The 22,161-nt window shown below is 41.1% G+C and overlaps 1 protein-coding gene across 3 annotated transcripts in view; it reads left to right on the top strand.

Annotated features, from left to right (window-relative positions):
- Positions 1-22,161, top strand: part of LOC122802711 (cohesin subunit SA-2-like) — a 1,740,876-nt gene that overhangs the window by 407,636 nt on the left and 1,311,079 nt on the right. For all 3 annotated transcript variants that reach the window (XM_044072465.1, XM_044072464.1, XM_044072463.1), the window contains exon 8: positions 14,332-14,536. In XM_044072465.1, the coding sequence (XP_043928400.1) occupies positions 14,332-14,536 (205 nt within the window). The remainder of the gene's footprint in view (positions 1-14,331; positions 14,537-22,161) is intronic.

Below are 22,161 nucleotides of genomic sequence, written 5' to 3'. Positions count from 1 at the left end.
CGCTACAGGCCTGTGCCACAGTGCAGACCATTGTCATGTGGCCTGATGCCAAAGTATACCCATTGCCTACCCTTGTATAGCCTGCTGGCACTGTTGGCCACCACACATCTGTGCAGACATGCACCCATGAGTGTCTGAACTGGCACCCTGTGTGTTTATGTGTGTGTTGTATGGTGCGTATGTCCACATCCACATGCACTACTCCCCCCAGGGCACAGTGAAGCATGCCACCTTACGTCTGACACACCCTCATACTCACTGCCCATACAACCTCCATATCACCATGTAGTGCATGTGTTCCCTGCATATTGATGTGTTGTGGCAATACCACTAGTGACGAGTTGCACTCCTGGCCCTGCCAAGTGTGTGTGCGTCCCTGTGTGATTGTGCCTGTGCTGATGCTGGTACCTGTTCATGCAGACACACGTGTACGAGTGCATGTGTTCCCTACACATTGATGTGTTGTGGCAATCCCACTAGTGACGAGTTGCACTCCTGGCTCTGCCAAGTGTGTGTGCGTCCTTGTGTGATTGTGGCTGTGCTGATGCTGGTACCTGTTCATGCAGACACACGTGTACGTCACCTACTGTATGTCTACCGTATCCCTGTTGCAGGTGTCACTCACCATCACATATATCTTCTGAGTGCTCCCCACCAGATAACCCATGTGGCGCATCCAATAACAGCATGGAACTGTGATAGCACTACATAGCTGTCGAGTGTTTGATACCATGTGCTGGTAGGTGTGTGATACAAACATGCGTTAGTTTTACCCTCCACCCCTCCCTGACATGTATTAGCCTTTATCTGCCTGCCCCACTCCATCTCTGGCAGATGTGGAGGCCCACACCTGCATTGCTTAGGCAGCAGCATGTGTGTTTAACTTGATGCTCATGATCAGCTGATGGCCTCTGCATGAATTACAGCCCTTCCCTAGCCGATTGCATGTGGAACAGGTGTGGTAACAGTCCCATAGCCATTTGCATGGAAACACACTCCAATACCTGGGGACATCCTGGTGGTGTTGGCCCTTGTCTGTCACTGTGAGTAGGAGCTAGAACTGTCATTTGGCAAATAGCATTTCAGATGGGTTGGGGATTTACCTCTAACAACATACACTGAGGAAAGAGGGCAACAAACAGGAGGGGGGGATGTGCTGACCTGACTACAGACTGTAAGTGCTGCTATACTGCATAAGGAGTAATGTTGGATTAACAGTGTTTGAGTGTTTGTCTGGATATGCCTGTCGTACATGTCGCAGTACCTGCCATGTCACTTCCATGTATATCAGGAATCCCCATCTGTAGGGTCATCTGCAGACTGGGCAGTGTTGTGCCTTTGGTTTCATGTGTTCGCCATGATGCATCTATCTGTGAAATGCAGAAAGTAGTGTGAGGATTGCAGTCTTTTGATGGTGAAGGCCATGACAGTTACTGACTACCTACATATCCCTCATTGGACATGTTGCAACAAACCCCGTTACAGTGGTAGATTAATGAGGGTATCACAGCAACATGTCTATACTGACCCTATGTATGTGCTGTCAGCCACACCTCTGTCAACATTTGTACATATGTCATGCATGAAGTGGTGCATATGTGCTGTACACCGTAAATAGTGTCATCATATCTGATAACACGCCAGTGATATATCATAGTGCTACACATGTCATGTACAGTAGGGGTTACACTTAATGCCATACCCTGGAAGAATTGTGGATATTTGTACAGTACTGAGGTATGTGTAGTGATGGGGAATGTCGGCAGTATGTGTATTGTTAATATGTACTATGGCCTCTGTACAGACTGCGGTATATGTCATTCTTCTAGCTCCCCTTCTGTCTGATGTTACATGCTGCCCCACTGTATGGTGCCGGTTTACCTTACATATGTGTAGGGCCATACACACACATGTCCCAATACCACAGACAGCCATCAGATCAGACTGTGTAGCAGCCCAGTGTATGTAGGGTCATTCTGTGAGTGGCACATATGAGGATGGTGTATGACAGATAGTCCATATACTGTTCTATTATGCTAGCATACCATATGTGGCTATAGTCCATATACTGTTCTATTATGCTAGCATACCATATGTGGCTGTGTTCACATTGGTTGTGGATATGCACTGTCACACAGGTGTATCCTACCCTGTACTGTGACATGGCTGTCGAGCCTGCTGTATATGCAGGTACTGTACCTTGATACATTACTGTACAAATTACGTACTACAGTTTATCGAAAATATCCACAATATAACAGCCTGCTACACACCTCCAGTCTCCATCCCAAACACACAATTAATACTATTCCTAAATCTCAGTTTTTGCATTTGAAGAGAATTTGTTCTTCACAGCAGGATTTGACACAATCCCATCAGGATTTAGTCAACAGATTTTTAGCTAGGGGATATAGTACACAGAATGTGAACTCGGCCATGCAATGGACCAACAACCAATCCAGGGGTACCTTATTAGAATACAAACATATACCCAGGAAGGAGAATAAGGATACCTTGAGAATGGTCACTACATTTGGCAGAAATACAGCCTTTCTTACTGATGTTAATTGATAAACATTGGAACATTTTGAAGGCCAACAAACAACTGGGTGACCTTTTGGGGAACAAATTCTCATTTTCCTTCAGGCGGGGTAAAACCTTAGGGTCCCATTTCTCTCATTACAAGAAAATTATGCATCAGGATACCATTTATCATCAAACTACATTAACAGGGGAGAGACTGGTTGGTTCTTATCCTTGTGCACACTGCACCTTCTGCAAATATGTCTTTAAAACTAAGTCCTTCACCAGTAAAAATACTGGGCAGCTGTACAACATCAATTGTTATGCTAATTGCGGAATGGATTGGGTTATATATTTGGCCACCTGCACTTGTCAAGCCTTTCATGTGGGCCAAACCTCTAGACATTTCAGATTTTGAATGTCAGAACATTTAGGAGACATTAGGAATGCAAGAGCCACCAATGCTCTATATAGACATTCACTGGTTCATCACATGGCTAACATTACCTTTACAGTCATAGACAAAATATTGGGCAACAGATCTTTTAAAACAGGGTGGCATAGTATACTAAACATGAAGGAAAGGAAATGGATTGTCAAATTAGGGAGTTTATTCCGACCTGGATTAAATGATAAACTGTAGGGTTTTCCTTTCTCTTCATGGGTCTTGATACTATTTATGAATCCATTAACAATTCTTGGGTTTGTCCCAAGAAGAAAGTAGTAAAATAATGAGAATAAAAAAAGAATCAAAGAAAAAGAGTAAATATGTATAGAATCTATTGTGTTTTGTATTGTTTTTTGTATTCATTATTTAGTATTAGACCAGTTTTTCCTTAGACAGGGAATGATGTAATTGGTCTTTAATGACACTATGTATTGCAGTTGTAATATTGCTTCATGTTATGTACCACTGACGAAAGCTATAAGCTGAAACTGGTCTGGTTCTCTTAATAAATCTTCATGCTCCCAAGGTGCTGGCTCCCCTTGTGTTTTGTTACTGTACCATGATAACCTTAGGACTGCCAGTAGCCAATGGCACACATGTTATGAGCAGATGTCACCTTCCACACACACCGTGTCTGTGACAACAATCCCAATGACAGTAGCAAATGTCTATTAATATACCAACTATACATACCAGACATCCCCTTGCAGTACTACATTGGGACTATAGGGGCTGGGGTAGGGCTACTTTCCATGTCCAGGGCATATGGTGGGATGATATGGACATATACTTATCCAGATAACCATATATATATATCTGAGTACACGTGTAGTACTTCCAATTACCACTATCATGACAACCAACCACTATGAATCCCTACATTATGTGGGCGTATTCACCTGTACATTCCCTGTGTGATGGACATCCTTCCTGTGTGTGGGCATCATTGTTACAGACAGCAGGTAACAATACCTCTTACAGGAGAACCTGCACACTCAGGGCAGCCACATATATGTAGGAGGATCAGGACATGCAGACAGACTGTGAGTAGAGTGGTGTAATGCTTTGCATAGTACTGGTGTTACAGGGTGTGTGTGTGTGTGTGTACATACTAGATTACCTTGGACTGCAGTCTGTCTGCATAGCTCACTACTGTGGGCCTATCCTGTAGCTGGACAGAGGTGTGCCTATCATGTGTTGTCTGTCCACCACACAGGTCGTATGTCAGATATTACACTGGCAGTGTGTGTGTTGCATGCTAGCAGTACATGCCTATATCCATTTGTGTCCCTGATGTCATATTCCTGTATAAGGGTATGTTGCAACACATCCTGTAACACCAGCATGTTCCAGGGTGTGTAACTGCAGTATTGCAGGTATGGCCCTCCATTCCTGCCTTTGTACTCCACATATATGGCAGCCTTTGTCCTACTGTGATACGGGTAGGGGTTGTTAGGTAATGGCCTATCATTAACTACTGCTAGCATTTCTACTATCATCCCAGTCATAGCGTGGACACCCACAACATTTGTTGGTCAGGGACCATATATGTGACAGATACATTGACATTACCACAAGTAATGAATGTCCCCCTAGGGCTTCACTACAGGGTGTAATTGGAGGCTGCTGAACTACATCTAATATTGTTGACTGTTACGTATCGTGCAGGCAAATCCTTTGTCAACTGTTGTACAAATTGAAGGGCTTAGCCTGGACACCATAGTATGTTATATATCCACACTGTCTGCATCTACTGTTATGTGTGGGCCTTGCATCCATCACTGGTTATATACATCAACATCCATGTGCTGTCAGTAATGGCATACATTATTGCATGGTACACAAATAAAGGTTGTCTGTGTATACATAACTGTGTGTCGTGTCATGTCCTTTGAATTGTGAGTGGGTATATGTGGGGCTGTTTGCCACACCACACATGTCACAGATACCAGTTACCAGGCTTGTGGCTGGGGATATACATTGCACCCAGTACGTCCACGCTACTTCTACATATGTATGGCTACTAATACCCTTTATCTGTATATATGTGTATGTACCCATATATCCCATATATCTTATCTATCATGTATATATATATATATATATATATATATATATATATCTGCACATGATTGTCAATGTATGCATGTGTGCGCATATCTGTACCGTTGTAATGTGTAGCCTTTCAGCATAGTACATTCCCTGGGGTACAATGGCGTATCTGCATGATATGTTACAGATATTGGCCTGACATGTACAGGTGATATGGATTATCATTGGAGCATTGTAGCTGCATTGTGGTGGGTCCTGCTGTCAAGTACTGTATGTGCTGGATATTGGATTGCACAGCATATCCATAAGCGCTGGAGGGGGGTACATAGCAATAATTACCAGGTGTCCCTCATTTGTGCCTCCACCCCCATTAACTGTGCTCATGGTCTGTTATATAGTACGGAGTGGGCCAGGAGTCTGTTCCCATGTGGAAATCATATACACATGTCTATATATATATATATATATATATATATATATATAGATATATATATACGTATATCTGCATAGGTATATATGTTAAACCCCCATATATAGAGGGATAGAGCTGGACATTGATATAGCTCTAGCTGTGTATATGTATCCATATATATCTGTGTATGTATGTAGATATATATATATATATATATATATATATATATATATATATATATATATATGGATATATACACTGAACATATTAATCTATGTACGATTGCTGTTATATGTTTTTTTGTGAATCATACACACACACACACACACATATATATATATATATATACCTATAGCTGTCTGACTCTCTACATTTACAGATGTGTAGCTGTCCATATGTCCATGCATGTTCGGCCTATATGTGTGGCCTGTACCTCATTCTCTTGGCAATTGACATGGATGACCTTAGGACTGAGGTCAGTCATTCGTGCCGACACGTGTTTCAGACGTATCATCTCCATCAATATATGTGTTCTACTACATATAACTGTGTAACTTGCAACATTTTAAGTGTATTAGAGCAAGATATGACAGATATCCCTATATGTACCCACATTATGGCGCACTATGTCCAGGATTCATGCATTAAGAGGTTGTGTGGTGTGCTATCCTGTACATTTCCTGTGCTCTTGACTGATTGTGCTGGATGATATGTATGTGAAATGAGTGGTTATGTACATCTGCCATGGTTTAATGGTAAATCATATAGTGTATGATGTGCAGTGTCCCGGGTGTGGGCCTTCCAGAGGCTGTATATTTTGTTTCAGGGCAGAACACCGGCTGTCAAATACAGAGTGAGTTAGGGATATTTGAGCTGTCATACACGGGTGTGCACGGGTTTGCGCAGAGCTAAGCAATGCTAACCTGGGGTTGCGTTTCCTTGCACTCAGCTAGCATCTACATATCTCAGTCTATGTAGGCAATGCTTACCCCCACGCAAATACACGTAGACACACTTACAACTGCTTATCCATGTGTACTACTGCTGTTATGCGCTTACACATGCTTACTAGTGCCTTAGTCATTATGACACTTCACATGTGCATTTAAGGCAGTACTCATGTGCAAATATAAATGTTACTTAGTAGGTTGTAAAGCACAACGATGTTAACATACGGATATCACATGGAAAATAGGATGTGCTGCAGTGGGACTCGACCTGGGAATGCGTGCGCATTAGGCGGATGCTCTGGCCACTACACTAATGCTGTTTTCTTTCTTTGCATATGTCTACCATAATGACATACCCATGTTCCCTTCCCCCGGCTGTCGAACTCCACGTACTCAACATCCATCCATTCCCTGGTTGCTAGCCCTGCCATACCACACCTCCACACATTTCCCTCTGCACGTCTCGGTACACCTCCAATATACTGTCCCCACCCAAGCATCTGCAGGTTCTTCATCCATTTAGTCCACGTACGTACCAGCCTTCCCTTGATCCTCCTCTGATACTGGTGGTGACATAGATGTGACCCACAACTATTGGTTCATCCTGCCAGGGACGGACCTGCTGTTGTGTCAAGAGTAGACCTAGCTGGTCTGCAGTGTTTCTCCCACTGGTAGCATCCTGCCAGGATATTGTGTAGCAGCGGTTTGCTCACACACCTGGCCAGCCTCATCTCCCGGTTCCACTGAACCAACACCCTAGGTGTGACATACTGTGCATGAAGCATGCTCACACGCCCCCACTCTGTGCACCGTATATTATTATTCCCTTCAGTGTCATGCAGGACTACTGTTCTCACAGTATGATTGGACAGGCACTGTTCTGTGCTGCACATAGACTGCTCATAATACTGTGGTTGAGCAATGGACACGTGTTCTGGTATTAATCTACACACTTATATACATTTCCTATACTGCTGGATGCCTGTGCTGGATGATGTGTTTGTGATCACAGCAGCTGAATGTGTATCCACCATGGCTTAGTGGAACTCATGTCTACTATAGTGTGCAGGGTCGGGGGTTTGCAACCTGGCAGTGCAGATTATTTTGTTAATGGCCACAACAACAGCTGGCTACGGAGTGACTAAGGCATTGTAGAACATTTGTAGGCGGGTATGTGCTGGTTTGCGTGAAGCACAGCATTACTGACCTCTGGTTGCGATGTCTTGCACTGAGTTAGCCTCTACATTGCTTCACCAGTGTGGTACTCGCATACCGGCAGCCAAACAGGCTTACACCCACTTGTTCCCATATACACATGCGCAACATCGTGCATTTTGTTCACATCTGTCAACCGGGACAATCGGACTGTATGCTTTCCATTGTCAGCGGTGGCCAGGGGTGTAGAGCTCCACATTGACCCCAGCTACTTATTCCAATTAATACTGGGGTGTTCACATTCATAGAGAGTAACAGACATAACATAGCTACGTCCCCCACCCATCATGCTTAGTTTACGTTAAAATGTCAGTTTTATCCATGCTTAGGTCAGGTTTACATGTCAGGTATGACTGTTGACAAAGGTCAGTTTAAGGTGAGGATGGATTCCTGTTTCACAGGTTTGGATAGGTTACATGCAGGTATTCGGGGTAGGTGTAGTTATTCCATACCTGTGTGGTACAGTAGAGGGGAATAGCTAAGGAGTAGGTAGGTAGGTAGTGGGGGTGACATTGTAACTTTTAGTAGCCTGTAGGTATAATTGGATGGGGAGCAATAGGGAAGGTTTGTCAGATGTTAGGATTTGTATGCGAGGCAGGACAAGAGGTGTCGATATCAGTAGTTGATGTACTGGTATAGGGTGTGTGGGGGGGTTCACAAGGGGATGAGCCTGTGCTGCTCCAGGTGTGCTTATGGTGTTCCTTCATGTGTTAGTTACATGTGTCGTGTGGGACAACTGTGATACTACATGTGAGTTGGGGTTCCAGATACTGGCAATATAGTGGGGGAAGAGGGTGTCACCTACGTGTAACCGTAGACATTAATAGAAATGGAACAGGAGCTGGTAGGTACATGGTGTGCATGGGGCACAAAGGGGGGTGTTAGGGGAATTATCCAGGGATGTGCAGGATGGCTTCAGGGAAGGTCCACAGCTGGCCATGTTGTCTACGACAACAGCTGTGCATAAGCACTGGATTTGATGTTTGCGTTGGACACTCGCACCCCTGGGTGGGGGTGAGGACTACAATAATACCTTGTGATGTCTATTACATCGGCTTACATGCCTACAGTGGGGTGTTGCGACCATTTGTTCATAGGTGCTGTGTAGTGGGTTATGCAACAACACATATGGTTATACCGTACTTTGCCATGTAAACTGGACTGTGCTGCGGTGGGACCCATATCGGGAATGGCTGCCCATTAGGCGAAAGCATGCCTGTCGACTGTATAGAATCTGCAGCCTGTCCAGAGTTTGCTTCATAATATTGGTGTGTTCCTCTTACAATCTGCACCTGTCTGGCAAACACCTGGGAACTGACGAGCCTTAAATACAGGCAAGTATTTGGGTTTAAGACTCCACATCCTTCAGACGAGTCATGCTAATGCATAACCTATTATTCTATTAGCTTTCTAAGGTTGTAAGTGGAATATGTGCTTTCTGTCCCTATTTGTCCCCCCAACGGTTTAGGTTCTGTCCAGTGGTTTTGCTCTTAGAGGTTGAGAAGCATGGGCGGAAGCTCTGCCCAGTTTGCAATATTACTTACATCCCTGGAGCTGTCCGAATACAACTGCACCAGCCAACACCTGCATGCCTAGGCCCATAATTGCATACCCATAGTTCCCCCACCTGCCCCTCCTCTACAGCACTCATCCTTACTGTGGGTGCAGGTGGGATCTAACTCCCACTCTCCACATGTCGGGACCCATGTCATATGTTGTCTCGACCCATGGGTCATCAGGCTTGCCCAATCTACTGGTGCGTGTATGTACATGGCCTCGGATAAATCGTTACAGGGACTGACTCCGATGATCATTAATTTTTGGGGTGTCCCACAAGGGACATTGATGTCTGTTTCAGGATTAGAATTGGCAGGTCTCTCAAACTGGTAGTATCCTGCCTGTGGTCTGGGAAGCAGTGGTGTGTTTACTTGTATCGTGTGTTTGTATGTTTCACCTGTCTAGGTGGGGGGGGTTGATGCTTTGTGTTACATGTTTGTTGACTGGACCCCTCACCCCCATTGGCATGGCCTTGAACATATGTAATCCTTAACTGGTGCATCATATCTATATATATATGTATATATATATATATATATATATATATATATATATATATATATATATACACACATATATATATATATATATATATATATATATATGTTGTATACTACTATTTAATAAATTGTTTTCTAGTCCTGAGGACCTTTTCTCCCCGGGTCTCTGCTGTAAATGAGCCAAAAGCTCAGCCATACTTACCTGGTTAACAGATGTAATTTAAATACATTATTCAATTAATATCCTAGCTATATATATGTTTATGTTTGCACACATATATACATATATATTTCTACATATCTATATACATATATCTGTACTTGTATGCATGTATCTAAAGCCATGTGGATGTGTGGCCTTAATCTCGCTTACTAGTGCTGACATATGCTTACTACTGCTTCTTGCTGCTTAACTGAACTAATGCTTTATGCATAATGATACTAACACCTTACATGTGCTTTTCCTGCAGTACTGCACGTCCTCCCCGCGTTCGAAAGATATGCGTAAATGGGGGTGCCTTCGTTGAAGGTTGGGTGTTGGGCTGGCACCTTGGTACCATATATATATATATATATATATATATATATATATATATATATATATATATATATATATGTTCTTTCATGGCAGCGGTACTCCAGGTTTTATATATACATATATATATATATATATATATATATATATATATATGTTATTCCATGGTTATGCAACATACATATTATTCATTACGTGCTTTGCCATGTGAAATGGTATGTCTCAGTTACCTTCCTGTTTTCTCCTCCACCTTTCTCGCTTACATCCATGGGGTGGACCCATTAGAATGGGTCCGTCCAACCCTGGCATGCCTCGGCCCATAATGTCTTACCCATCATTCCCTCCACCCCCTACCTCCTCCACATCAATCATCCTTCCTACAGGTTCCATCCAAATCTCACTACACCACTACACATTGCCCACTCTCCACTTCTCGGGACCCATCATGTAAGTTGTCTCATCCCATGGTTCTTCAGGGTTCCCACACATTCAGTCCATGAACATACATATCCTTCTTTGCTTACCTGTAAGGCATGGTATGTTACCCAAAGGACTCTTTTTAGCAGTATGTTTGGGGTCGTCCCGCTAGGGACAAACATGCGTTTGTTTAGGATTTGACTTTGCAGGTTGACACTGTTTCTCCCACTGGTAGTATCCTGCCAGTAGTCCGGGTAGCAGTGCTTAATGTTTGATTTACATGGTATTTGCCTTTTGGCATTGATGTCTTCCTCATTACATGTTATATATGTGTCTTGTATCCTTGATTCATGTGTACGTATGCTGTATGCGGTCCTGGGAACTTCAACACTTTTGCAATAACACCTCACATCTGGCCTTACTGCAGTACTCCAGTTTACATATTTTTGTTATGTAGCAGGTTATACCACTTCACACTGTACATAGATTTGGTTCACATGTTTGGTTTGATTTCCTGTGGTGAGAATTAGTTTGCTGATACCTCATGCATATCTATTGCTATGTTGGCTTAATGGTTAACTACTGTGACTATAGTGTACAGGGCCCTGGGTTTGAGCCTTGCAGTGGCAGTTTATTTTGTTACTGGACAGAACATGGACCATTGGATCCAGAATGATTAAGGCACTTTAAAGCGGTTGTAAGCGGGTTTGTGCGATGGTAAGCACTGCTAACCTCCGGTTACAGTTTCTTACACTGAGTTAGCATCTGCTTTGCTTAATCTGTGTGGCAGTGCTTACCCCTGTGCAAATGCACTTAGGCATGCTTACTGCTGCTTATTTGTGCTTAGACCTGCTTACTTGTGCCTTATTCATTATGACACTGACAATTCACATGTGCATTTCTTGCAGTGCTCCAGTTCACATTTAAATGTTATTATGTAGGTTATATGGCAAAATGATGTAAAATTATGTTCATATACAGATTTCCCATGGAAAATGATTTGTGCTGCAGTGGGACTCGAAACGGGAATGCTTGTTCATTAGGCAGATGCTCTAACCACTCCACTATTGCTGTGCTGCTTCATTTACATGTATATTCCTTGTTATCCTCTTCAGCCTTTTCAACTGCTTTAACCGAAGTTAAGCGATGGGCAAACCCACGCACCTACGGTTAGCTGTACTCGGGGTTTTAAAAAAAATAAATACAAGGGTTTCCTCATTTTATTTCAATGTACTGTTGCTGTTGAATACATGGGGACTGTTGGTGGAGATATGCGGACACTAATGAGCAGTTGCGCTCATTTATTTACACTTTCTTCTGTTCTATTTTGCAGGGGTGTGTTTATTCTGAGACCTCTGCACTCAGACACGCCCCCTGCACTCATCCATGCTCAGTGTAGGATTTGGAGCTCAGGCAGAGCGCCTCCATTATTATGCATGGCGCGCTGCCGTCCTCGTCTTAAACTGCCGCTTATGTGCAAGACTAGTTTAGTCCTGCACGGCAGATATGTAAATCCGGGGGATGGACTTTTAGTTAGGTACTGCCATTGTTTGTGCAGCAAACAATGGAGTGCTGCACTGCCTAAAGCAATGTCCTTGAAGTGGAAGTGCCTTCTGCCTCAGGTGGTGGTAGTTCAGATGATCAAGAGAACATGGTACTTGTTTAATGTAAGGTAGGGAGAGTTTAATTTAATTCTGACTTCATAAAACAACATAAAAAGGAAAAGGTCTAAAGGTTTCTCAAACTTTTACAATCAGTATACACAAACTTCAAACCAGAAATGAGAAAATGACTTTTATATGCTCCTGGATGGCTAAATCTTATATTTTCATATGGAGCAGCACATCTTAGTTCTCATTTTTAACTACAGAAAACATTATTTTCTAGTTCCTGGATTTGTGTCTGTGTCAGTTAACGCATACACTTCATATGTGCTATTTTGTTGTATTAGACATCATCCTCTACTTGTTGTGTTTTATTCCATCCTGTTATAACCAATTGTCAAGTAACACGCAACTGTTTTTTATTTTTGATGCAGCACGGGTCCACTTCTCCACAATCATTTCTTCAAACCTCTTAAGGGACAAAAACAGTGTATGACACATTATTTTTTTCTTTGCTACATAATTGTCTGATACACATTCTTTCCATCAATTTCTTATATTTGAGGCCTCATTTTACCCCTCCATTTTCATGAAAATGTATATTTAATGTTCAAGCTGTGCTATGGACCTCTTCTTTATATAAACCTTTTTAGAATAATTTTTCTTTCTTTTTCTCTTTTTACCTCAAAGACACACAGTCAGTATATTTCCATATTCTTTTAATATTTTTCTCCATACTTTTTTAATTTTATTCTTCTTTATCATATACATTGATGTTTCCAAATGCACAAGCATTAGAGCACAGATGATAAGTGCTAGAATTTTGTAAATCAACAAAGTAAAAAAAGTAAAAGAATGAAAAAAAAAGTTTCTTTTTGCAATCCATTAAACAAAATCTTACCACTAAATTCAGACACACTTTAAATAGTTAATGTTACAGAAAGGGATTTTGTAAGGCAAGTGTAGGGCTGGGGGTGGAGGAAGGGCCAGAGCTATGGGTTTACCTCCAATCCTTACTAATGCTTGCTAACTTGCTTCTAACCCCAGCTCTGCACCATGCCTTACATAAACCCTTTCTGTAACCCTGCCCCTTTACTAGACACTCTTACATGCCATGTCTAACAGCACACATGCGCAACACTAAATCTATCCCCTTACATAGCCCTTATTCTAACCCTAACCCACAAAAACACAAACAACTAATGCCAGATTATTTAGCATATCCAAAGGTTTCAACATTGAGCTTACCTATGAACAAACTCCCAAGTCTGCACTTACCTTATCCACATGCAATTTATCTTCTGATATGTGAAACATTTGATGACATAAACACTTCATGTATTTCTAATACTGTTCACACTGTCCATGAAGTACATATTTAACAGAGTGAGTGACACACCATCAGTCCATGGATCACACACACACACACACGCACACACATACATTATATATATATATATATATATATATATATATATATATATATATATATGTACACTGTGCCTTCATACTATGTATATTTTATATATAAACACTTATTTACATTGTCTGTGTATATTCATACTCCTTTATTGTTTCACATTTTTCAGTACTGACTTCTCTAGAAATGGACATTTTCTTGACTTTCTGATATAAATGTTTAATTAGATTAAAACATTTCCTCATACACTTCCAAAACAAGACTAGAATAATGTAACAATTGTTATCTGAGCCAGAGACAAAACGGCACTGATCTTGCTCATTCATGTAGTGTTGAGGTGAGTATGGACATACAGCTTTACTTTCATCCATTTGCATTTTTTGTATGTAAATAAATGGAGGTTTAACTGAACTCGTGCATATAAATGAACTCCATGGTACTTGCTTGTACGTAGGAGCGCACTCAAAGTTTTTACTTAGTTATGTGTATAGCTAACAATATCAATCACAGGCACAGTTCACTGCCGGCTGTTCCAGTATGTGGTTAAGACCCCCTCCTCAAAATGGGCATATCAGAAAATGAAGTAGCAAATAACTAAAGTCCTGTTATATTCTTCAGTTGTCTTTTCAGAATTTTCTGTTAAAATTAGTTCAATGTGCTTTTCATAAGTTAATTACTTTTGTATGTATTCTTTCCAGGACAATGGAGATTACCCGCTGGCTATGGCAGGTCCTCAGTGGAAGAAGTTCAAGTGCAACTTGTGTGAGTTCCTCACTGTGTTGATTCAGCAGTGTGAGGGCAGTGTTATCTATGATGGATACCTTGTGCCAGTACTTATCACTGTGTTGACAGAGCTGTCTAATTCCAGAATCCGTGCCTTCAGACACACAGGCACTTTGTCAGGTAGGAAAGCTGTCCAAAACTGAATGCAGACTAACTGCGGGCTATTGTCTGTAACTGTTCCATAAAGGCATTTTTCCTTTGTCGTAACAATAAAATTAATTTTCTTATTCATATATACTGTACTTTGTTCAATGAAAAGTTTCTAGGTGGAAGATTATGGTAGTGTCTAAGCAGTTTGAACTTGTAAATGGCTTTCCTCCCAAAACACTGCCCATTGTGCTGATTTGTCTTGTAGATGGTTAGATGAGTAACACTTTATATATATTTATTTTTATATTGCACTGCATATTAAATTGTTTGTGGAGGAAGGCAGTCACAATATTTCCTCAATATTTCTGAAGAAAAAAGAAACTCAAAAAACAAATTACAGTGTTCTCTCTAAGCAGTTTTTCTGTCAGAGAACATGGTCAGTAACTGTAAGGCTCATTCATATCTTGTAGGGGGCACTATCTTTAAGATGTTCTGTTGTGAGTCATCTTCTGCTAAGTAGAAAGGATGTAACAGTTAACAAGCTTATTAAAAGTTAGTGAATGTCCTACAGTCTTTAGTGTGTGTCTTAACTAATAAATGGATTGAATATTAGAAGTGGATAATATTGCTACCTCAAAAACCTAGTTTGTTTCTCAGCTGGGGTGCCTTCTTTTCATTGTATGCATTTTTATCCTATATACCAATTATCTATATTGTTTGTGTCCTGCATGTGAACAACTACTTAGTTGTATGCAGTGCACTCAGTAAGTATAGGGATAGGCTTTGGCCCTTCTGCAACCCTAAGTTAGCTAAAGTAGGCGCTGAAGAAAGAATGAGTGAATGAACAAATGCGTGAATTGAATGGCTGTTAGAAAAAATAAATGAATAGAGAGGCTGCATTGCATGTGTTGTACCTTAATTTTATTAGATTTTTTTTCAAGTGATATCCCATGCTGCTGTTTGTGAGAAAAGGTTGTAGACAATGACCTGCAATTGCTATAATGGAGAAATTGTTTGGAGTACCGATAACCTGAGCTTGAAAATTAATCTACTACATCAAATCAAATGTAGTTTCTTAAGTGTAAATTTAGGACAATTCATCACCACGTTAAACAAATAATAAAAGCAACAGTACCCGCGGTAGTGGTGCTGCGGTAGCAAGTCGCCTCACAGCAAGACGTTGTCTCGTTTGATTCTCACCTAGAGCGTCTTCTGTGTGGAGGCATGCGTGAATGGGCGTGCCTTCGTTGAAAGTTGTGCGTCAGGGCTGGTAACTCGGCACGTAAAAATCCACTACCAAACATTAGCGGACCGGAGTTCCGTTGTGGCAACTCCTAACCGGGATAAGCCGAAAGACACAACAACAAATAATAAAAGCAACAATATGGCAATGGTTGTGGTCTGCCCACATTGAAAATAATAATAATATCCTAAAAGCAGTGCACAACCACTTCCATAGCTGAAAACTAAGAATCACTGACATTAAGTGCTTTCATCCCTTTTCCAAACTTCCAGAGAAAAACGTGACAATACATTTTAAAATACTCCCCTCAAAATATCCTATCAGTTTGATTGTTCAACAAGAAAAATAGTGAAGGAGAATTGCAAAGTAATAAATGTCCCTATACTATGAGGAAAGATGAGTTTTTATAAGCAATGAACAGAGAGACATATAATAATAAACTGATGTATTATACAATAAATTTCATAGTGAAAGTTTCTAGACATGAGGTGTTTCATGCATGCAAATGGCTTGACTGTGGTTTAGAAGATTCTTTTATACAAGTTCTCAGTGATGGTATACTGTTAGAATATCTCAGTGTTCTTTTTTCCCATATTTATTTAATATCTTATGACCAAAAACAAGAAAAAACATGATATATAGTATTTTCTTGGCTATTAATATAAAGCTTCAAAAACTGGTGAATCTATCAAGCTTAATTTAATAATACAAAGTTTATAGAACAATCTGTCAAGGGAGCCATAGGAATAAAGATAGATATTAAAATTGTAACATCAACTAAATAAAAGGAATTATTTAATTAGAGAGGTAAGTGGGGCACCAAATAGGGGAAAAATAGCAATACAATTATTATTCTTATATGTATATTTTATCTTAAAAATGTAAAGGAAAAGTTAATCGAGTTGTTATAAGCATTAAATATAAATCATTCAATGCCTTACTAGATAATTGCTATGGTGTCACCGAAGTGAATGTCAGTGCACCATCTATTTAAGAACAATGGCTCTTTACCATTCCTACTGACTATAGAGTACTGCAATTTATAAATGGTTGAAGCAATCTCTCAGCATTTATCAATTCTCTGAGGTTTCTCTGTCTTCCATTACCTCATGTTTGACTTTTTAGCTGCTAAAAGAAGGATTTGGATAGCATACAGCAGGAAGGAACCATCATTGGTTATTTATAGGTTCATAGGCTGGTACTAGGCTATCGGCCCTAGGGCCTATGCAAGCCTAGCCATAAGAATTCCCAGGATATTTCTTCCCACAATATTTACTTCTCTGGACCCCTGTCTAGCAGGGCGACTGACATGATCCCCGGGGTGAATTTCCTATCTCCCATCCAGTCAAGGTTGCTTTTGAAGAGGACCAATGAGGCGCTCTGCTTGACATGTATGGGCAGTCTATTCCAGAGTATGGGGAGTCTCTGAGTCAGGAACCTATCCCTCCAGCATGTTTTGTTCATTCTGATGACAAGGTTTAGATCCCTGGAGCGTGTGGCTCTCGGGGATTGGGATTTCTTTAAGTGGAGCATGTCCAACAGCTCAGGGTTTGACATGGCCTTGTATGTTAAGCAGAGATTGCCTCTGAGTAGACGATATGCCACAGAGTATAGCTGGAGATTTTTTAGATGGTCAGCATATGGCATCTGCTTTAGGCCTGTGATTCTTTTAGTGAGGTATTTCTGTGGCCTTTCCAGCTGTTGCAGATGTCTCGTTAGGTACATACCAAACGGGGCATTATACTCTATAATGGATCTAATGAGTGATGAGTACAGTGGGACAATGACCTCCTTTTTTCTGGATGAAAAGCCCTTAGTGATGAGTTGTGCCACATAGAAGGATGTCCTGACTGTTGTGGTGATGTGGTTATCGAAAGTAGACCACTGTCCACCTGTGTCCCTAAGTCTCTCATCACACTTTCGATGTTTAGTGTCCTGCCACCTATGTGGTATTTCATGGGTACATGTTTTTTTCCAAAGGGGATAACTATACATTTCTTGGCATTAAGCTTGAGCCCATGGCTCTGGCACCAGGCATCTGTTTCTGTAAGGTCCTTTTGCAGACTATACACATCATTTGGGGATTCAATAATGGCTCCCAGTTTGCAGTCATCTGCGAACTTTGTCAGCCAGAGTCCCTCAGTGTTGGCCTGTACTTCAGAGAAGTAGATGCCAAACAAGAGTGGTCCCAGGACTGAACCCTGAAGTACTCCACTTGTCATTTGTCTGGAGCTGGATTTGGAGTCTGCTACTTTTACAGTGTGGGTTCTGTCAGTAAGCCAGTTGGCAACCCATCGAGTGACGTAGGGATTTATGCTCAGCTTAGTAAGTTTATCTATGATTCCAGAGTGGGGGATGGTGTTGAAGGCCTTGGCAAGGTCCAGATAGGCTGTGTGGACCGCCTTACTCTCGTCCACAGCTCTGGAGACTGATTTGAAGAAGTCAATCAGATTCAGGAGACAAGATCGGCCCTTCACAAACCCAAACTGGGTGGGGTCCAGTGTTTGAAGGTTGCCAATGTCTTTGTTTATAAGTTCCATGATAATGCGTTCCATGCCCTTGCAGATCATGCTTGTCAGACTGATGGGACAGTAGTTCCCCGGATCCAAGGCAGATCCTCCCTTGTGGAGCAGGATAACTGTAGCTGTGTGCCACTCAGTGGGCACAAAGCCTGAGGTGAGGCTATGATTAAACATGACAATTAGGTGAGGTGCCAGTTCATTTTGTAGTTCATGTAGTACACAGCCTGGGATGTCATCTGGTCCCATGGATGCTGTATTCTTAGCTTTGGAGAGTGCGGTTTCTACCTGTGTGGCCATGATTACCGAAATTTGCCAATCTTTTGGTATTGAGATGGGCCTTTTAGGGGGTGAGAGGGGGGTGAAGTCGGCACTAAATCGATCTGCCAGGATATTGGCAATATCCTTGGGATTAGTAGATTTAATGCCATTCTGTTGTAGCTCAGAGCAGATCTGAGCATTGCCATTTAGATTCTTGACATAACTATAGAATGCCTTGTGGATGTCTTTAGAATCTTTGGCAATTTTATTTTCGTAACTAGCTCTTGAGGATTTTATGAGGGATCTCAGCTTCTTACTGAGGCTGGCGAAGGAGTTTTTTGCATCCTGGGATTTTCCACTTTTCTGCAACAGTTTCTTCCTTCTGTTGTATAGTTTGTTTATAGCAGGGGACCACCAGATTGGCTTCCTTTTTTTGGAGAAGAGCATCTTGGTTCTATTTGGGATGGCACGATTCATGCACGAGTGGATGTGCTCATACAGTGCCTTAGTGTAGGATTCTGCAGTCAAACTTCCAATCCCGTCTGCGTGGATGTCGTGAGGTTTGTCACTTCTGACTTCAATAGCATGAAGTTGGCTTTGGAGAAGTTTTTTAAGGAGGTTTCCGTACTGGGGGGTGGGATGTGGATGTCAAGGGTGATTTGCTTATGGTCAGGTATATGGTCCTTATACTGTGGTATCATTCTGGGCAAAGGCAGGATACTACTCAGGTCTAGGGTCATACCTGCCTGGGTCACATGATCCAAGAGCTCTTCCATGTCTCTTTTCATGTAGTCCAGGGAACTACGTCTCAAGTCATTCACTCCAGCATGGACAATGCCAGAGTCGTATTTGTACTTGTTGTGGAGTGACTTGAGTGCATGTGTTATGTGGCGGATCCTGGCACCCGACAAGCAGCTGACTGTAATTTTCTCCTTGTTCAGACTGGTGGGAAACACAAGAGCTAATTTCTAACAAAACTCTGTCCAAAATTTCTGCAGTATGGTACACTCCCACATTGTGTGTTCAGAATTAGGAAAATAATTATCTTGGCAGCTCTAACGCATTAAACTAGCTGCTGGGAACAATTCCATTAGAATGGCTGCAGTAAGAAAAAGAGGGTAGAGGCACTTCCAGTCAAATAGCCTCCATTTCGGGGCAAAGGTGGTCTTTAAGGAACAACTAGGAGTTTTGAAATTTCTAAATCCATGAAGTTACTTCCTACCCTACTGGGAAGAGTGTCTTTATACCAAATCAACAGATCATAGAAAATATCTGTCAACATCACATTAACTGAAATACTTATCTGCTCCCTCGACAGGGATAGAAACTGAGTCTTGTATCTCTGACTAAGCTCTCCATTCAAATATAAGTCCATTGACTTGTATAAAGATATAACCTAACGATTAGGAATTAAATGTCCCTTACCCAATTTATATTGAAAACTGAGCTCATTATATTACTTTACTTACTGTCCAGTATAAATTTGAATTGAAAATACCAGTTGTTTTCCCACCAGTCTGTCCAAACTAATAAATCCCATGTTTGGGATTACGGGGGGGGGGGTGCTGCTAAAGTAGGGATTACAGCTGCCCAAGTATCGACCAGATCTAGTGCCCTGAGCACAGACTGAGTTATGACATTGTAAAAAGCCAATAGAAGAGGACTTAGCATGAAAACCAACTCCCATAGCAAATAACAGTTGCCATTTCTTAAATCTTTTGTCACTTATTTTGGATGTAGATGACGACTGGAGGTGAATGAAGGTCAAAGGTCTTCTACAAAGTAATAAGCCAAGGTGGGGGGCCTTCAATTTAATGTACTTCTCCCAAAATTCTAAGAATAGTTGCTTGATATATATTTAGCAAACATGGCAATTGAATCCCTTCCTAAGATTATAAAGCATAATAATCCCTATCTTTACCTCTAATATCTAAAGGTGACCAGAGAAATGTCATTAACATTTTGTCCCACTTTACTTACAAAGGAAAACTCTGTAGTATATTATCTTTGGGTAGAGAATCATTTTAACTAGGAGAATCCTGATCTTCAAGGGGATGGTATAATTTTTCCATTCTTGCAAATGTTGAAATAGTATATCATGGATATAATCAAAATAATTTCTTTATTTGTGAAAGCCGTATTAATTCCTAGGTACTTAAAAGGGTGGAGGTGTTGAGGAAAAGCTATATAGTTCCTTATTGGTTGAGGACAGAGATAATATTGTGTGTAATCAGTACACACCATTTATCAAGGACCTGCCATAGTAGTGGAAGAGTTTATAAAGGATCCTTAAAAAGATAAGGCCATCCGCAAACAAAATATGTTGGCATATTGTTTGTATCCAAAAGCCCTCAGAGAGTTTTTGCCAGGGGCTCAATGGCCAACTGAAATAGAAGTGGGGCTAGCAGACAGCCTTATCAAATTCCTTATCTGTTTTCACAGGAGGTGATAGGTTGGTGCTGATATGTATAACAGCAGAAGAGTCTTTATAGATCGTTAAAAGAAACTGAATATAAGAGTGGGGGAACTTGAAAGCTAAGAGGATCTGTGATAAATAAGGCTAACTGACATTATTAAATGCCTTTTTGGCATCTGCTGAGAGTACAGACTAAGGCCTTCGGCAAATGCATACCTTGACCCTTCTGTATCTGTTTTGCTGCCCTTAATGTGTAATACCGTGCACTAATACCCTTAACAAAACTGACTTGATCAGGATGTATTAAATTGGATCAGAAATGTGTAAACCAGCAAGTCTTCATATAAATTTTTTATGTCCTCATTGAATAGAGAAATAATACTATAGTCAAAGGTAAAGATTGATCCTTGCCCAGTTTTAGGAGTAGCAAAAGAGATGCCTGTTACCATAATGGGGGAAAAATGAGTCTGGCTGCAGCAGAGCAAGCTTTCCATAGGAGGTGCAATGCAGGAGGTAATTTTATATATATATCTGAAAGGAAATTCCATCCTTGCCTGGGGCCTTATTGAGTTTCAACTCCTTTGTGGCTGAGAAAACTTCCTACTTGGTGATAGGCATAAGAAGTGCACATCCTTATTCTGATGTCAGTCGAGGTAGTCCTGGGGAAAGGAGGAACATGTGTCCCTGTAACTAAATCTGTGTAAATGTTTAATAATATGCCTGAAATTGCCTGATAGCATCTTCTGTTGATGGGGGTACATTGTTCCCATTTGTTCATACAGGAGTCAAAGGAGAGAATTTCCACATGGACAATCTAGACTTCCTAACTAGCCCAATACTAAAATGGGGTGACATTTCATAATATTGAATGTGTAGTCTAAGGCCAACTTCATTTTTATATTAATTATTTGTTGGATTTTATCCCTGAGTTGTCCTAAGGTTAGCCATGTGATTGTCTTCTTCTTACCTGGGGTTTGCTGAACCAATTCATGATGGCACTGTTCTTATAGCTCAGAAAGCTCTGTATTCCATTGCTGCCATAAGCTGTTAGCCCATGAGCATAACCTATCATGTAAAAATGCTTTAAAAGCCTCCCATAATATGTGTGAAGAATAGTCCTCTGTACATTGTGCCTCAGTATATTTTTGAATAAGTTCACTTAACTTGTTAATAAACTTCAGGTGCCTAGTATAAAATGGGGATGGATGCTATACTC

This window comes from Protopterus annectens, chromosome 5.part0, assembly GCF_019279795.1.
Source record: "Protopterus annectens isolate FY-2018-M chromosome 5.part0, PAN1.0, whole genome shotgun sequence".
Classification (NCBI taxonomy): Eukaryota; Metazoa; Chordata; order Ceratodontiformes; family Protopteridae; genus Protopterus; species Protopterus annectens.
Note: the sequence above shows the minus strand (reverse complement) of the source record. Positions and strands in the feature narration are given on the sequence as shown.